This window comes from Mustela nivalis (assembly GCF_964662115.1).
Source record: "Mustela nivalis genome assembly, chromosome: 8".
Taxonomy (NCBI): domain Eukaryota; kingdom Metazoa; phylum Chordata; class Mammalia; order Carnivora; family Mustelidae; genus Mustela; species Mustela nivalis.
This window is the reverse complement of record NC_139027.1, coordinates 116270830-116289460: the sequence shown is the minus strand read 5'-3', so window position 1 is coordinate 116289460 and position 18631 is coordinate 116270830. Positions and strand designations below refer to the sequence as shown.

Below are 18631 nucleotides of genomic sequence, written 5' to 3'. Positions count from 1 at the left end.
TAACTTGCAACCACAAATCATTACCATAGAAATCAAAATACTCACAGCCCAGGTGATGGGCAGTTTTCCTTATAGACAGACTTAAATAGAAAGCCAATAAACCACCAAAGATGAATTTTGAGCGTGGAATCAGAGCTAGGGAAGGTAGGTAAAGCAGTGGAGCTAGAATGCCCAATGCTAGTCTCCATACCCCTTCCTGTTGTAGGGATTGCTTTGCCATTGTTATCAACCAGGCTTCTGCTTACACACTCCTCTTCTCTATTGCACCTGTGACCACCGTCCTTTTCGACAGGTGCTTCCTTCCTTGTATAGCAATCATCCCATCAGGATACATTCAAAGCCTACAGGTCTGTAAACGCATCTGATCCCTTCAGATAAATGTTCCTTTTGAGCCTTTAGTGACTTACATGGGAAACCCCACTTCCTTTACAAACAAGTCTTTAGGGGGCCTTTATTATAATAGAAACTGATCCTAGGGTCTTCTCCCCACTACTTCTTTGTCTGCTGTTTTCTATGAGTTTTTTTTTTTTTTTTAATTCCAAATAGATGTATTTCCAGGGAGTATGGTTGTTGGAAGAGCAACCCCCTTGAGAGCTGACAAATTTTCACCCAGTCAGCAGACAGACAGCTACTCAGGTTTCCAGCTGGTACCAACTCTGAATGTTGGTGCTGAGAACAGATCTTGGAAAGAAGCAAAACACCTAACTTCTTTCAGAAAAACAGAAACAAGAACCAAAAAAACAGGCCGTTGTTTTCACCAGGAGAAGAATGGAAGCCACGGGTCGAGGTCCTACCAATTCCAGCACCACAAAAGTTGAACAAAGTTCTTATCAGATTTATGCACTTGGCTGTCTGCCAGATGTGGACGTAAGCCTTGTGAGATTTTTCCCTCCTTTGAATGTTTAAGAATTAAAAAGAAAAAAAAAAAGTTGCGCCAGAGGTTGCTAACCCAATTTGATCCCCTAAACCAGAAGTATATACAGAATTCCTAAGTTCACATATACACTGTCCAAACATGAAATTTTATCAGCAAATACAAGGCACTGTGCCGGGATGGCTTCTCTCTCGCCCCACTCTTGACTTTCGTGTTGACGTGTCAGCATCAACATGTCCCTGCAGTGTGTTCCTCCATGCCCCAAGGCAGGATGTTAATGTACTGAGTGTATTACCTGTTTAATTTCAGAAGTGGGTCAAGTTTAAGAGAGACTTCCATAACTTCAAGACTCAATGTATACCCTGGGAAATGAAGATCAAGGACATTGAAAGTGAGTATTTTGGTGTAACTGTGTTGAGCTGGTTTCCTAACGAGTTTTCCAAGGGCTTGGATTGTGTTCTTGACCAGCTGATCAGGTTATTCCACAGGACCTGTGGTCTTAGAAAACAGGATGGCCTTTGAGCAAGTCAGACCCAGATTTAAATCCTGTTTCTTCATTTTCTTATTGCAGGAGCGCAGGTAAATGGGTTAGCCCATCAGAGCCCCCAGGTTATTTATCTGGAACATCCGTTCCACAGACCAACATGAAAACAGAATCCATCACACACATGAAGAGCTCGGTCATGCTATCTTCCTCCTTCCACAACATTTAAACCCTGCTGCCTTTCCTTATGCCAGGTCACTTTGGTTCTTCTGTGGCATCATATTTCATCTTTCTCCGATGGATGTATGGAGTTAACCTCGTCCTTTTTGGCTTAATATTTGGTCTAGTTATCATCCCAGAGGTAAGACAAGAGCTTCCTAGATCTCTAGAGAGTGTGGAGGCTTATCATGACCACCATCCTCATTTATATTAATCAAATACTCTCCGTTTTACAAAAAATCAGTCATTCATTTTAAGTTCTCTACTCCCATCCATTGCCTGGATAGCTTAGGACAAAAAAACGGAACCAAAATACTTGTGTTCCTTTATTTTTTTTTTTTTCAAAGTGTTCAGCTTTATTGAGGGCATGAGATGTCTATAGATAAGGTCTGGAATCAGCCTGGAAGGGCAGTGACCCAATGGGCAGCCAGGAAAGGCATTTCCATGACTTGGGTTTTCTCGAAAGTGTGACTCTCAGCTCCACCCCACCCAATGCCTTTGAGTCCAAACATGGCGTCATAAGAGGGATGATTGTAATAGGGCTTACCTTCATGCTCAGCAAGGCTCCCTGACATCAGCGTCTTTCCACATTTCTCACACATCGTCCCCCAAGGCTGATGCCAGTCCTTCCCCAGAGAGCTCACCTGCTCAGCTGGCCCCATGGCCCACCCAGGGTCTCAGTGGGTCCTTGTGCCCCATGGGTGGGGAGGGGCACCTCCAGTCCCCTAGGCCAATCCAACCAAACAAATGAAGGGTGGGTTCAAGATACTTGTGTTTCTAAATTAAGACATGGATCCTACATTTTTCTGTCTTTTGTTTTACTTTAAGATTAGTGGAGAATTAACGTCTTAGTAAGTTTTTTTCTTTACCCTGAAAAAAAAGAGAGAGAGAATGCATTGTGTCATAAGTTACTTAAAAAAAAAAACAAAACCTGCATTTAAAGTTTATTCCTCACTATTCTCCCAGATATAATCTTATACAGATGTACGTGCGTACCTACTTATAGATGAGTAACTGAGAGACAGGAAAGGAATAAGCAACTTGTGCGAAGTCACACAGTAAGTTTGTAGTAAATGAGATCCAGGTCTCCAGAGTGTTGGCCTGGGATCTTTTCCAAGGGAAATCTGACAAATTAGAAGACTTCTGGGCAGAACACTGTCAAGCATTACAGGACCAAAATACAACGGAATACACAGGAGGCTATGTTCTTGGAAGGGAAAACTTAATATTGTAAAATAAAAAAGTCAATCCCTCCTAAATCAATATGTAAACTTCATACAATTCTGATTTTTTTAGAATTAAGGATGCAAATACAGGCATATATATTAGGTTATTAATAACATAATCATGTACACGTGAAGAACTGGCAATATTCTAATATCCAACAATAGGTTATTTGTTAAGTAAATTTATAGTAGATAGATGGGATTAAATATTCTGAAGTCATTTTATTCAGAGACATACCATATGCTATAGAGAATTGAGAATTAAGCTAAATAACCAGACTAAAATATAGATAAAACTCAGAAACAACCGTAAGGAAATCTATGATTATCTAACAATCATTATCTTTGGGATATGGTGGTGATAGGGACTTTTTTAAAGATGTATTTATTATCAGGACACCTGGATAGCTCAGTGGGTTAAGCCTCTACCTTCAACTCAGGTCCCAATCTTAGGGTCCTGGGATCAAACCCCTCATCGTGCTCTCTGCTCAGCAGGGGGCCCGCTTCCCCCCCTCTCTCTCTCTGCCTACTTGTGATCTCTCTCTCTGTCAAATAAATAAATAAAATCTTTTTAAAAATGTATTTATTATTTATTTATTTATTTGAGAGCGAGCAAGCACAAGCAGGAGGGGACAGAGAGAAAGGGAGAGAGAATCTCAAGCAGACTCCATGATGAACGCAGAGCTGGATTTGGGGCTCCATCTCAGGACCCTGAGATCACGACCTGAGCCAAGACCAAGAGTAAGATGTTTAAGTGACTAAGCCACCCAGGCGCTCCAGTGATGGGGAATTTTTTAAAATGCCCTCTGTACTTTTTCACATTTTCTACAATGAGTATGTGATAGTTCTACACCAGGAAAGGGATTAATATTCTCTAAAGAAGAAAGTGGGGTGTGTCCTGCTCTGAGAAGGGAGATATTTAACCCAGTATATTAATGTCTCCATGTGTTTGCATTTTCTCCACTCATCATGCTGTCATTCTGTCCCTACACAAGGTACTGATGGGCGTGCCCTATGGCAGCATTCCCAGGAAGACAGTGCCTCGGGCTGAGGAAGAAAAAGCCATGGATTTTTCTGTCCTTTGGGATTTTGAGGTACCAACACTAACATGCCAATACCCTTCTAGTATGTGATTGTAAGACCTAAAGTTTGCATGGATAAGTGTGAAATAATGCGTTTAGTCATTGGAAAACCAGTGCTTAACTCAAATGAGATCTTCACTATGCAAATGAGCTAGCCAACCCTGTCCTCCTAAGATCCTTTCATAGGTCCTTCCTGCAGCCACACACCGCTCCTCTCTCTCTCTGCCAGATCCATGTAAGTGATCCTACAGGACAGATTTCTCTTCCCATACCCACAGGAAGACTCCAGAGCTATCACCAGCTCAGCTGTTCCCAAGCTTCACATGGCATCCTCAAATTCAACATCTATCCAGCCAAACCCACATTGCGTTTTCCCATCTCCTTTATTGGAACCACCATTCACCCAGTCGTTCAAGTGTGAGACCTGAAAGTCATCCTACACTTTTCCCTCTTCCTCACTACCACCTCCCCCCCACCACACACAACAAGCCAACCACTAACTCTATCTTAATTCAGTCCCCCTTTCTCTATGCCTCTTACCTCTTCTTTGGATAATGTCCACACCATACCAGGACCATGTCAAGAATCTTCTACCTCTGCTTCCTGCTTTGACTTGGCTCCTAAAATCTCCATTTGCTCTGCTGTCAGAGTGATCTTTTTGAAAGGCAAACCTGACCCTGTCACTCCCCTACCTTGGATATCCATTTATTCCCATTCCTAAAGGGAATACAATCCAATGTTTTAAATCAGGTTTATAAAAGAACTGTTCACCACTTGGCTGATCCTCCCTTTCCAGCTCCATTTCTGTCTCAGAACTCATACTTTAATTTCCAGTTTTTATCAAGTTTGGGGGAAGTCCCTGAACACATCACATACTAGTGCCTCCTACTTTTGCTCAGGACATGGCCTGGAATACCCCTTCCTCCTTTTGAGTCTCCTCACCTCTATGCCTTTGTGGAGCTCTGTCTGCAACTCCAAAGAGTTCCTAAGGCTGGGAGGTTCAGGCAACAGGTCATTGCTGCTGCTTCATTCTCATAGTCAGGTTCAAGTTCAGGTCAGGTTCATACTTCTCAGGTACGTGTGGTAGTGTGTTGGAGTATTTTTCCAAGCCATTCAGAATAAGGGTGTTCCAAACAACTACCACATTTCTATAGTACTAAGTATTATATACTACTACTACTGTATACTACCACTAAGGATTTCCTTTATTCTTTATTTCACTCAAGGACCCCTAAGGAAACATACTAGCTGCCCAAAACAAACTGAATTTGTTCAACAATAATCCTCCGTTTTGTTGTTGCTGTTGTTGTTGTTACCAATGGTAAAAATTTTTTTCTTTTTTTTTTTAATGTGTTTTTAAAAACATAATCTCTACACCCAGCATTGGGCTCAAACTCACAACCCCAAGATCAAGAGTTGTGTGCCCCACCTACTGAGCCAGCCAGGTGGCCCTTAAATTATATTTTTCAAGCTAAAATTAAAGCTTTGGAAAACTTATATCCATCACCATCACAGTGGCAGTTTCTCAATGGTTAGATGCTTTTCCGATGAGATCAATGAAGATATTAACACGTGATTTTTTACATGTGTATTAAGTGCCTCAACATTTGGCAGATTTTTATAACTCAGGGAACCATTATTTTCCACTTGACCAATCCATGATCTTACGGAATTATGTGTGGGTAAAAGATCCCACATCTTGATAGTACAAGATAGAGCAATTAAGCTTTAAAAACTTCAAATCTTGAGATAATTTTAGACTTACAGAAGAGTTGCCTAAATAGTACAGAGATTCCCCCACACACAAAAAATAGTACAGAGTTCTCATATACCCTTCACCTGGCTTCACTTTTTGATAACGTCTTATCTACCCATAGAACAATTTTCAAAACTAAGAAATTAACCCTGGTACAATATTATTAACTAAAGTGTAAAATTGATTTGGATTTCATCAAGTTTTTCACTAATATTCCTTTTCTATTCCAGGACCAAATTCAAAATCATACACTGTATTTGTCCTATGTCCTTAGTCTCCTCCAAATCTGTGACAGTTCTCTTTCAGTGCCCTTGACACTTTTGAGGAGAACTGGTCAGTTGTTTTGGAAAATGTCCCTCAATTTGGGTTTATTTGATGTTCCCTCATGATTGTAGTGAGATCATATATTATTGGGAAGGTTGCCACAGAGGTAATGTGCCCTTCTTAGGGTGGCAAATTGGGGTTATACTATGTTGATACATATTATGATGGGCAACATTGTGACCACTTGGGTAAAGTCGTGTCTGTCAGGATTCCCTATGGCAAAGTTAATATTTTTCTCCTTTCAATTACTCAGTATTTTGGGGATTGCGATGGAGTTTAATGTAACAAGATATGAAAAGCTTAATATGTGATTCAGGTTCCACATTACAACTAATATTTAAGTGATGACTATTTATTTATTGAGTTTAGGTATCATATCAAAGAAGAAACAACCTTAAGTACATGAAAAGATTGTTAAGATTTGCCTTCCCTTTCCAAATACATACCTGTGTGAGGCCAGAATAATCTCGTTTAACTTCAGCAAAGACATACAAGAAATGCTAAAATTCCAAGCTAGCATCACACCTGAAAAGTGTACTGATTATACCTAAAGCCAATTATACCTAAAAGCCAAAACAAAACAAAACTTGAGGTTTAGATTAGACTGTAAGCCCTGTAAAGGTATGGTTTTCTTTTTAAGTTTCATACTGAGAAAGTTCACAGACTCCAACCTACTTCCAGAGTGTGACATTAAGACCCTGGAAATGTGAGGGGAAAGAATTTGGAGCTCTTCTTGCATGCATGCGCACAGGCACACACACACACACACACATTGTATCCGCAATGTTAGCAAAGCTGTCCTCCTTGTTTTGTATCTGTATGCATTCTGGGTAATAGAGAACAAAGAGAATGAAGGGGAGACGCAGAGACGTGGATAGACTCTGGAGAAACTGGGGGAATTTGAAGGAAGAGTAAGGATGCCCAGGATTCCTCCTTTCACCCCTCAGATTCCCATTAAACCCTAAGAAAGAAATCCCAGTAGAATGAAAGTGTCTGGAGACCATCTGCGCTAAGCTTACAAACCCAGAACATTTGGACCTATCCCACAGGGTTACATCAAGTATTCTGCTCTCTTCTACGGCTACTACAACAACCAGAGGACTATTGGGTGGCTGAGGTACAGGTTGCCCATGGCATACTTTATGGTGGGGGTCAGCGTGTTCGGCTATAGCCTGATGATTGTCATTAGATCGTAAGTATGACTGTCTCTTTTACAGGCTTTTCATTTTCTTCACACAAACAACCCACTCCCATGGCCACTCTGTGCCTCCTTACCTTCTTATGGGGATTTAGAAAGAAAACAAGGAGACATATAAAGCAGATATGGATTGTCATATGTGATATAAAAGATATAAACAGGGTAATAAGGGAAGTTTTCAGAAAAGGGGTAAAACACCTTTACATGATGCTGAGAACGGCCAGTCACCTTGAAAGTCTGGGGCACAGCATTTTACACAAAGGAAGAGCATGTGCAAAGGCCCTGAGGCAGCAAATATCTTAGTAAGTCCCAAAACCTGTCAAAAGGCCAGTGTTGTTTGAGAGAGAGCATGTACCTGGTAAGGTAAGGCTGGAGAAGTCTTCAAGTCTGTTTTCACTTCCCCCAGAGCTCAGCTTCCTCAGAAAAACTCTTCTGCTCCTCTGTAACTCTAGCTTGCATGTGAGTACTGAGCTCCACATTTGTAAAGATATCAATAAAAAACGTGAAGGAACATATATGATGTGATTAACCATGGTGTCCTCTCTGGCCCCAACTCTATCTGTCTCTGTGGTCAGAAATGACTTTTTTGTTTTAAAAGATTTTATTTATTTATTTGACACAGAGAGAGAGAGAGAGAGAGAGAGAGAGAGAGAGAGAGAGAACACAAGCAGGGGGAGTAGGAATGGGAGAAGTAGGCTCCCTGCTGAGCAGGGAGCTCAATTTAGGACTTGATCCCAGAACCCTGGGATCTTGACCTAAGCCAAAGGCAGACACTTAACAACTGAGCCACCCATGCACCCAGAAATGACATTCTAATATGTCTGTGCCTTTTAATTTGTGTTCTCTGAGGAAATATTCTGGCCTATGAATTGCCTTCTTCTAAGCCAGGGAACCCCAATCAGCAAAGGCTGACGTAGTGTCAGGGACACAGCCTCCTGCACAAATCTGACTACTGGGCCCATCCACCCTTCAGCATTACTCCCGGAAGAGCACAAGGAGCTGTGTCTGCAGGAAAGGAGTAGAGCAGGTGTTAAAAACTCCAAAAAGTCAGTCGTTAGCCCAGTACAACTTTCTGTCATGTCCTCTCAAGGGGAAATGCTGCTGTTCACGAGGGACTGCCCAGCACAATAGTGACCATTTGGTGATGGGTGGCTGCCCAGCCAGATCTATCAGGGGATAGGCTTGCTTTTATTCTTAGCTCTTGTGTTTGTTACAATGTTCCCTGTTATTATCCCAGATGAGTATAGGTGTATAGAAGGTTTTCCTGATGAACCAAAAACCTAAGTCAACTAAGCCCATGGAATAGCAAATCCCATAAGATAAAGAGGAACAAATTCTACCATACATACATTGTATCTGAGAGAGGATCTGCTTAGAATTCTGATTCCCACAGCAAGGTTGAGGCTAGGTAGGATAAAATGGGTGGGTAACGAGGCAGGTCCAAGGGACTTTCAACCAAATTTGCTTAAGAGAAGGATGTACATGTCACTGGTTTCCATAACAACTACCTCAGGGATTGTTGGGTTTTATATCAGAAAATAAATATCTTTTTTGTTCAAGAAGATACGTGAATTAGAAGGGGATATTCTGGTTTGAGAATTGAGTTCCCACAAAGAGTTCTCAAACAACATTGGCAGAGGAGTCTAGCCACAGGAAGTCAAATGTCTGGGTAGAAAACGTGGTTCAGTGGTTCATTGTCCAGATGATACCATGTGTGCTTGCTGTGAACTCTGAATCTGGGGGGAAGGCACCCTGGGTATAGTTCAATTTGAATCATCTTGGCTCTTTCCCCTCATGGCATATCTACTACCTGTGCCCCAGCCCAACTGAGGCCAAGGTTCCCCTGGGCTAACAGCAATGGTATGCACCCTACAGGATGGCCAGCAATACCCAGGGCAGTGCGAGTGAGGGGGAGAGTGCTAACTTCACGTTCAGCTTCAAGATGTTCACCAGCTGGGATTACCTGATTGGGAATTCAGAGACAGCCGACAATAAATATGCCTCCATTACCACCAGCTTCAAGGTAGGTGTCCCAGGGTTGTTCCTACTTCCTCGAGGCATTCTGGGTCCCTTTGCTCATTAGGAGACTTCACAAAGTTGGGGCACGATAGATAAGATCCCCAAGTAATTTGTGGAAAAGGCTTTACCAGAGGTGTGAGCCGCGGTCTCAAGCCTTCAAGACAGAATGCCCATGACTGGTACCCACATCTGTTTCGTAATATGACAGAGAATCTTGGTTGCTGGGACCTAGTCCTGACTGTTTCCTTGTGGAACTTTTTTCTGCCAGAGAAACTGGAAGGAATCATTTGGGGATGCACTTCTCAACCTTTGATGCATGTTTAAATCACCTAAGCAGCTTTAAAAATCTTTTGGGCCCCAACCCCCAGAGATTCTAGTATAATTAGTCAGGGGCTGGGGGGGTTCCTGGCATTAAATTCTTTAAAGGCTCTCTGAGTGATGAGAAACCCCAGAAAGAGTTTGAGAAATCTGGTTTGTGTGGGTGAAAGGAGTCAATTAAATATGCAGCAACTTCCTACTTAATTACCTCATAAATTTATTCACAAAAGACATGTGAAGTGGCCTACACATCTCTATTTTTTAGAATAAAAGCAAACCTAGGGGTAAACAAATGAATGAAGACAGAAGCTAGTATGTTGAAGAGCGGCACATCTTATTTATTTCCTCCATGTCTATAAAAACCATTTGGAGTTCTTATAGTTCAATATGTCTCCCATCTGATCAGACTTTCTTTCCCCCAGGACCTGCCAAAGGTCAGATTTACAACACGCTTAATTGCCTTGTCTTCTTCCCTCTCCTCTCTTCTGGCCCTTCCTGGCAGCTTCCCTCTCACCAATGCCTACAAAGGGCAGGTACATCCACCAGGGGCAGAGCTTGGGCTGAGCAGCTCACTACATGGGTTTCATGAGCCCACAGTCCTGACAGCTTGGCAGTGGGTAATGCAGGGAGCTGACTAGGCTTTCTTCCCTTCTCCTTCTGGCAGCAGTTGAGCGGGGGTGGAGGGGGGGGGAGGCACTGTTGGAGCATCCAAAGGCAAAAGAGGGGTCAACGGAGGCTTTGCCTCTTCCTCCAGACCTACTCAAGAGAGAAAAAGAAGGTCAGTGCCTATGTCTGAAGCACTTTGAACATCTGGCAAGGTGAAGGCTTTTTCTCTGAGTCTATTAAAACCAGAGATAATAACTTTATATAACAGAGCATATATGAAAACTGCAGAGCTAGTGTATATTAACTGCTTGATAAATTAGTTAAACCTGGACCTGAATACAGTAACTGTTCATTGATTAGAAAAGTCTCCTTCCCAGTACTTAGGTAATCAGGAGACCTCATTTATTGTCTTGGGTCCACCATGAACTATTTCTGTCTTCATAGAGAGTTACTGATGCAGGATGTAAAGTCTATAAAAAAATCTAAGGGTGCCTGGTGGCTCAGTTAAGTATCTGATTCTTGATCTCAACTCAGGTCTTGATCTCAGAGTCATGAGTTCAAGCCCTGCATTGGATTCCATGCTGGGCATGAAGCCTACTTAAAATTAAAATTAAAATTAAATATATATATGACTATTATATTTTTATATACAACAGCAAAATAGAAAATAATTTTTAAAAAGAAAATAAAAAATTATTATTATATTATATTATTATTATTATAAAGAAAAATTATTTTATTTTTTAAAGAAAATAATTTTAATTCCATTTACAATAAAACTACATAAAATTCTTAAGAATAGAGTTAACAACAACAAATATAAGACATTTCTGAAAGAAATTAAGAAACCCTAAATAGATTAGACAGGTATCAACAAATTATTGTCCAGGGGCAAATCCAACCTGCTGCCTACTTTGTAAAGAAGATTTTATAGAAACAAATCAATGCCTATTTATTTCCATATTGTCAGTGGTTGCTTTCATGTATTATGGGGTAGTTGAGTAGTTGTGAAAGAGACCACATGGCTTGCAAAGCCAAAACTATTTACTATAATGGCTCTTTAAAAAGAAAAAAAAAAGATTTTAGGGGTGCCTCGGTGGCTCAGTCACTGGGCGTCTACCTTCTGTTTAGGTTACGATCCTAGGGTCCTGGTATCAAGCCCCACATTGGGCTCCCTGCTCTCCCTCTCCCACTCCCTCTCTCATTGTGTCTCTCTATGTCAAATAAATAAATAAATATCTTTTAAAAATAATTAAAATTTTAAAAGATTTCATTTATTTATTTATTTTAAAATTTTAAAAGATTTCATTTATTTATTTATTTGAGAAAGAGAGTACAAGTTGGCAGAGGGAGAGGGACAAGGAAACACTGCAATGAACATGCAGCCTAATGCAGTGCTCAGTCTCACAACCCTGAGATCATGACCCCAGCTGAAATCAGGAGTTTGACACAACTGACTGAGCCACCCAGGTGGCCCTACTATTAGAATAGAAAATGTTTGCTGGCCCCTGAATTAGAAGACTCAGTATTGTTAACATGTCATTTTAATCTATTTGCTCTATAGTTTTAAAACAATCCCAGTCAGACAGTTGCTGAGATCTCTCTGGGCCAAGTATCTATGACATGGGTGATAATAGAAATAACTATGTTGGTTTGTTATTGGGATTATGAGGGTGATACAAAACAGGTGTTTAGCACCACAACTGGCATACAGTAGGTATTCAATAAATCTAAGCTTTTGTTATCACGTGTACCAAAATGGGAATAACAACAAGGTATATCTTCTGAAAGAAAACAATTCTTGAGGCGCCTGAGTGGCTCAGTCGGTTGAGCACTGGACTTTTCACTTTGGCTCAGGTCATGGTCTTGGGGTCATAGGATTGGGTTGCTTGTTGAGTCCCATGTGGGGCTCCATGCTGAGTGAGGAGTCTGCTTGAAATTCTCTCTCTCCCTCTCCCTTAGCCCCTCCTCCCCCACTTGTGTGTTCTTTCTCTCTCTCTATCAAAAAATAGATAAATAAAACTTAGAAAGAAAGAAAGGAAGGAAGGAAGGAAGAAAATTCTCCATAAGGCAACAGTGCTCTGCAGCCCCTCCTCTGGATTACTTCATTTATGATAATATACTAAGCAGTCATTTCAGGAACCCAATTTGTTCCTAGCCTGTCCTTACTCACATCTTATTTCCACACATTAAGGAATCAATAGTGGATGAACAAGAGAGTAACAAAGAAGAAAATATTCATCTGACAAGATTTCTCCGGGTCCTGGCCAATTTTCTTATCATCTGCTGTTTGTGTGGAAGTGGGTACCTCATTTACTTTGTGGTGAAGCGATCCCAGGAATTCTCCAAAATGCAGAATGTCAGCTGGTATGAAAGAAATGAGGTAAAAAGGCCATCTCTGTAGAAGTGAATGCTGAGAGCAAACATGGAAAATTATACTGGTTCCTATGCAATTCAGCTGAATTATTGAAAATCTAGATTATAGGACATATTTTGGGGTTTTTTTTAAGATTTTATTTATTCATTTGACAGAGAGAGACGCAGCAAGAGAGGGCACACAAGCAGGGGGAGTGGGAGAGGGAGGAGCAGGCCTCCTGCAGAGCGCGGAGCACAATGTGGGACTCAATCCCAGTAGGCCAGATCTTGACCTGAGCCAAAGGCAGACACCCAATGACTGAGCCACCCTATAGGACGTATTTAAAAAGTGAAATCACATCCCTTTCCAGTAAAGTAGCATGAAAATTTGAAAAAAGAGTCACGTCTTATTAGTCTCTTATAGGTTATTAAAGCTGGATTATAATTAGCATGTCAGTCAACTGAATAATAAGTTGTCTTAGCACCAGCTATTAAAAAGGTGATCCTTTCTTCACAGCTCTACAGTGCCATACGTCATAAATCAAGTATAAAGTTAAATCAAGTATCTGTTCATGTATGAGTGTGATTCTGAGCTCTCTATTCTATACCACTGATTTATTTACCTGTTCCTGCCCTAAGAAATACACTGATAAACTATGCCTTTAAAGTATGTCTTGATATCTGGTAAAGTGAGTTCTCTCATTAAGATCCACAATAAAACTCATTAAAGTTTCACTATGGTTATATTGAGTCCATAAATCTCTTTTGGGAACTTAACATCTTTAGTAGTTAGCAAAATGGCTACAAGTTTTTCCCCATCTTATATTCCTATATTTCTTTGCAATATGATTTTCTAGCTTCTCTCATGAAGAGGTAGAATCTGTTTCCCCACCCTTGGAATTCAGCTAGGTTAGCCATGTGAATTGCTTTAACAATGAGACAATAGCAACCATGATATAAGTAGACTTGAAAAATGCTTGTGTTTTGGAACTTACCCTCTTAGAAACCCTAAGATCTCCACCATGTGAACAGTTCCAGACTAGGCTGTTGAATGATGAGAGACATATTGCTCAGTTATCTCATCACTCTACATGACAGCCAGTCAACTAGCAGACATGTGAATGAAGTCATCAACCATCTGAACCATAGATATGTGAATGAATCCACATGAGACCAGCAAAAGACCACTTACCTAAGCCCAGAGAAAAATTACTGATCTACAGAATCATGAGCTAGATAAATTAAATAATAAAAAAGAATCTATCTCTTCCCATGAAGCAAAAAAGGATAGAAAAAGAAATGTGCAACTGGTAGGGCAAATATAAAGCATAAAATCAGATAGATTAATGTCAGTGATTACAATAAATATAAATGGATTAAAGCTATGGTTTAAAAGCAATAATGGGGCACCTGTGTGGTTCAAGTGGTTAAGTGTCTGCCTTTGGCTCAGGCCATGATCCCAGGATACTGGGATCAAGCCCCACATTGGGCTCCGTGCTCCAGTGGGGATCTGCTTCTCCCTCTCCCTCTCCCTCTGTGCTCTCTCTCTCTCATAAATAAATAAATTCTTTTCTTAAAATAAAGGCAATAATCAGAATGAATGTTTTTAAGCTACATGCTTTTACAGTTAACTTATCTGAAACATCAGATCACTAAGGTATGAGAGGGATACAAAAGATGCCTGAGATGGATCCTGCCCTTAAGCAGATTGCAGTTTCCTTAGGAAGCAGACTTGACAAGAATAAACCAAAACATGAACAGCAGTGGGCAGGAATAGTGATCAACTAAGATGTTTTGGTTTACAGATGTGTGCCAGGTGGGGAGTTCTATGTGAGCTGGAGAGGCTGGGGGACTTTGTGGGAAAGGCAGGAATTCGGCTATGCATTAAACACACATGTGAAGAAGGGCGGTGGTGGATGTGGTGCAGTGATGCACCACAGTGATGGCTGTCCAGGTGGGAAACACTGCATGAACATGTGTGAAGGTGATGAGTAGCCAAGTCAACAGACAGTGTGATAGAGTATAAGGGTGTCAGAACCAGCCCAGAAGAGTCGACCCACCTGCACTTTGGTCAGCAGTTCAAAGATTTACTCTGTACTAGATGAGCAGTTTTATTTGAAGAAAAAAAAATATTCTACCATGGTCAGGTTCAGTTATACAAGTCGGGATTCTCCCAAAATTGGAGCCAAATTTAGTGCTTACCAGGCTCCAGGCTAGCATATTTATGTCCACAATCTCATCTGACTCTCACAATAAAAAACTGTCATTCCCACTTTACATGTGAAGAAACAAGAAACTCAAAGAAGTTATGTAACTTGTCCTAAGTTACAAACCCAGCAAGGGTTAGAGCTGGAGCTCAAACCCAGAGAACTGACTCCAGATGCCATACTTTTTACCATGTCCCTCTGCTGTTAGTTCCCTTCTGTGATCTCAGCTTCCTGTCTTCCGTGCTCCTGAGATAAGAGCTACCAGAGTGACTCTTGCCCAGCTCATGACTTTGACTGAACACAAAGAACTGTTCCATATGTTAACCCATTTATTTCTCAAAGAAAATTTGCCATTTTTATCAATACTAATAGCAACAATCATGACAGCATCCAGTCACAGAGCAATTATGATGTCTGGGACATAGGCTGACAGTTCCAGGCATGTTGGCAGCTTAGTCACAGTCACACAGTAAGTTGTGGAGTCCTGAGGGCATCTCCAGAGGTGGAAGAGGGGGCAACAAGGAGATGGAGATGCATGGCCCTAGGGAGTACAGAGATGGTGACCAAACAAGTGATACAGATGACCCAAGTAATCCAGGCTTTACTGATTTCTCAGGTAGAAATTGTGATGTCCCTGCTTGGTATGTTTTGTCCCCCTTTGTTTGAAACCATTGCTGCTCTGGAGAATTATCACCCGCGCATTGGACTAAAGTGGCAGCTGGGACGCATCTTTGCACTCTTCTTGGGGAACCTCTACACATTTCTCTTGGCCCTGATGGATGATGTTCATCTCAAGGTAAAGACCACAAACTCCTCTAATCCCTGGTGCCCATGAGATTTCCTTTTTCAGCTATATTTTCCTCATGCATAATCCCTATTAATTAAAGAAATTTTGGAAAATTGAGAAAAGTAAAATGAAGAAAAAAGTATCCCCAGAATCCTATTACCCAAATACAACCATTGTTAATGTTTTGTTGCAGGTCATTACTGTCTTTTTTTTAGGTAGTCTCTTTACATCATATACATGTCATTTGGTATCCTTAATAGTTTATCTGTAGCCTTTCCTATATTGCATCATAGCTGCCATAAAGTAAGTGTCTATTGACATGATATCTCATGGTTGACCCCACCTTCCATCACTGCTCACTAGACGGTCATGGAGCACCCACTATATCAGGCCTTGAGGGAACAGCAGACAGCAAGACACAGTCCTATCCCAAGGATATTTACATCTCGGCTGGGAGACAGACTCATTCAGTATAGCATATTGTGGCATGTGCTCCAGTGGGGGCAAGCCCAGGGAAGCATGACAGTCCATAGGAGGGACTCCAGAATTCCCCCCACCCAACCTGGGGAGTCTTAGCAGACATTGGAAAAAGCAGAGGGAACAGCTGGTGCAAACAAGGAACTGTAGGATAGCAAAGAATAGAGTGGAGGGAAGAAGGGGAAAATGAATCCAAGGAAAGGGTCAGACGATGATGGTCCTCTTCCCCACCTCTACCTTCTCATTACGGAGCTGTATGAACTTTTACCTGAGTTTAACAGAAAACTATTGGAAGATTTTAAGCATGGAAGTAACTTGCCTACCCCTCCACCTTCATCTCTGGCTTTCATCCTACCCCAGTGAACTCTTCTGCTCTCTTGAACCTCACACTTCCTCCATGGGACAGAATTTTCTCTTGCCTGTCTCTCCACTCTTCTCCCCATGTTTAACTCATTGACTAATCCTCCCTGGTTTTGTCTCAGATGTCATTGCTTCCAGTAAGTTCTCTGTGGCCCCATGGTCTGATATGGATTTCCTTGGTCCCATATTCCCCATGGGAATATTTCCCATAGCTCTTATCACTCTATTCTATAATTGTCTGTTCACCTCTCTCACCTCCAGACTGTGAACTTTCTGAGGGAAGCCTGTCTTTCTTTTTCTCTCTTGTGTCATCTCTACCTTACATGCCTAGAATAGATCCTGAAAAACATTACTCTCAAAAGAAGAATGATCAGCATCCCACTGGATGATAGATGATTGGATGGATGGTTGGATGGATGGATGGACAGACAGATAGTAACTTAGAAAAAATCTCACGGAAAAGACCCAAGGACTTCAGCCAAATGCCCCTTCTTCTGTATAGACTGAAAGGCTGGGGAGGGCATTTCTGTAGAGACCACTGAAAGGTAAGGCAGAGGCTAGGTGGCAGACTGGTGGCATATTCTAGCTTTAATTGTTGTTCCCTTGGAAACAGTTGAACCATCCCTGGCTCCTTCCAACCCCACATTTCCATCTTTCATTCTAGCTTTCTAATGAAGAGACAATAAAGAACATCACTCACTGGACTCTGTTTAACTATTACAACGCCTCGGGTTGGAACGAGAGTGTCCCCCGGCCACCCTTGCACCCTGCAGATGTGCCCCGGGGTTCTTGCTGGGAGACAGCAGTGGGCATTGTGAGTAATTACGTTGTCCTGCAAAAGTGATCCCTGTTCTCAGTTCTTTGTTATTTCTTTCTGGATGTTTCTATTTTTAAGACACCAAAATGTCAAGCCAGTATTTCCTAGGAAACTTTTACCTTTTCTCTTTCCCATTTTTTTTCAGCATCCCACATACTTTTCTACATGCTCCATTCACTGGTCTAATACCACTTGGATTCATTTAGAGTCTTATTTCAGATTTCACTGAAAGCCTATGGTTCTCCATCTCAAAATAAGGAATAAATACTCCTAAAAACTGGAGGCAGGATCCGTGTCCATATATGCATCTGTGCATTTTTGTAAAGAGAATTGATGGTTTTCATTAGTCCCAAATATTAACAACTACCATTTCACCTTATGCACTGTCACCACCATTCCAGTAGCTTGCATAGTATGGACTTCAAAGGCTAATGTTCTTTGCCTTCCTGGGCAGAAACTTGAAGTATTTTCAGGTAACACAGGGATCAGCTGTTCTTTCTTCCTCAACTCCATCTCCTGCCCAGGGCTTTCTTTCCTATGCCACCACACTGAGATGCAGAGTTTATTACTTCTTCATGGGTTCCCTGAAGAACCCAATCACACAAAGCATTAGACAGCAGTGTTTTTAACTGAGGGTGGTGAAGTACAATGAAGGAAGGGATGTATCACATAGCCCATCAAACATTGCCTATAAATCCACCAGCAGATATTTTCCTGTAGCAGAGTTTCTTTCCCGTGGGGTCCTAGGAGACTTTTTTCCCTAGTTCCTCCGTGGAGGGCTCAGACTCACCATTTCTTATCTCTTCTAGTCCAGATTCCCCCCATATTCTTGAAATCCTCCTCCTTTGTACATTCATGTACAAAGCAATCCAGCTTCCCGAGCTCCTGCATTTCTAAAGCCATCACAGGGTATAATAGAGAAAGAGTCTTCAAGTCAATAAAACCCACCCTCCTTAGAAGGCAAAAGAGAGTCCATTACATACGTGGTTCCTTTGGAATACTCTGCAATAGAATTTCTCATGTCCTGTCTCGGACCCTTGGAAGATGTCTCTCTTGCCCTCCTCCCTGAATGCCCGTCACTGTTCCCAACACTGGTTAAAGCTTGTCTCTTTCTGAACATGTCAGTAATGATGGGTTTGAGCTGTTACATCCTGCTCACCTGTATCCTTCACCGCCTCCACCCCAGGTCCCAGAGCATCACCTTGCACAGAAGAGTAGACTTGATACATGTTGATTTGTCTGATACTTAGGAGCATTAACTTGAATTCTTATTGAGGAATAATCCTGAAAACTCATCAGCCGTTCATCCAGCAAACATTCATTAATCATCTTGAAGGATACAAAAATGAATAAAACAGACCCTGTGCCCCCAAGGAACTCCAAGGCTATTAGACGGATGTCTTAAAGGTTGTGATGATGCCTGGTAGATCTTTTCCAATTTTTTAAATTAATAAATTATATACACTCTATAAAGCAGAGAAAAACTTTGCTTTTGGCTCTTCTACTATGTGCCTCATGAAAA

General features: G+C 41.4%; 1 protein-coding gene across 1 annotated transcript in view; it reads left to right on the top strand.

Annotated features, from left to right (window-relative positions):
* TMC2 (transmembrane channel like 2) overlaps positions 1 to 18631 on the top strand; it is a gene marked incomplete at both ends in the record, with an annotated part of 63954 nt that overhangs the window by 25937 nt on the left and 19386 nt on the right. Inside the window, 8 exons of the mRNA XM_082743013.1 lie at positions 1184 to 1265; positions 1613 to 1719; positions 3799 to 3897; positions 7015 to 7157; positions 9039 to 9186; positions 12301 to 12489; positions 15285 to 15464; positions 16957 to 17106. Of these exons, the coding sequence (XP_082599139.1) occupies positions 1184 to 1265; positions 1613 to 1719; positions 3799 to 3897; positions 7015 to 7157; positions 9039 to 9186; positions 12301 to 12489; positions 15285 to 15464; positions 16957 to 17106 (1098 nt within the window). The remainder of the gene's footprint in view (positions 1 to 1183; positions 1266 to 1612; positions 1720 to 3798; positions 3898 to 7014; positions 7158 to 9038; positions 9187 to 12300; positions 12490 to 15284; positions 15465 to 16956; positions 17107 to 18631) is intronic.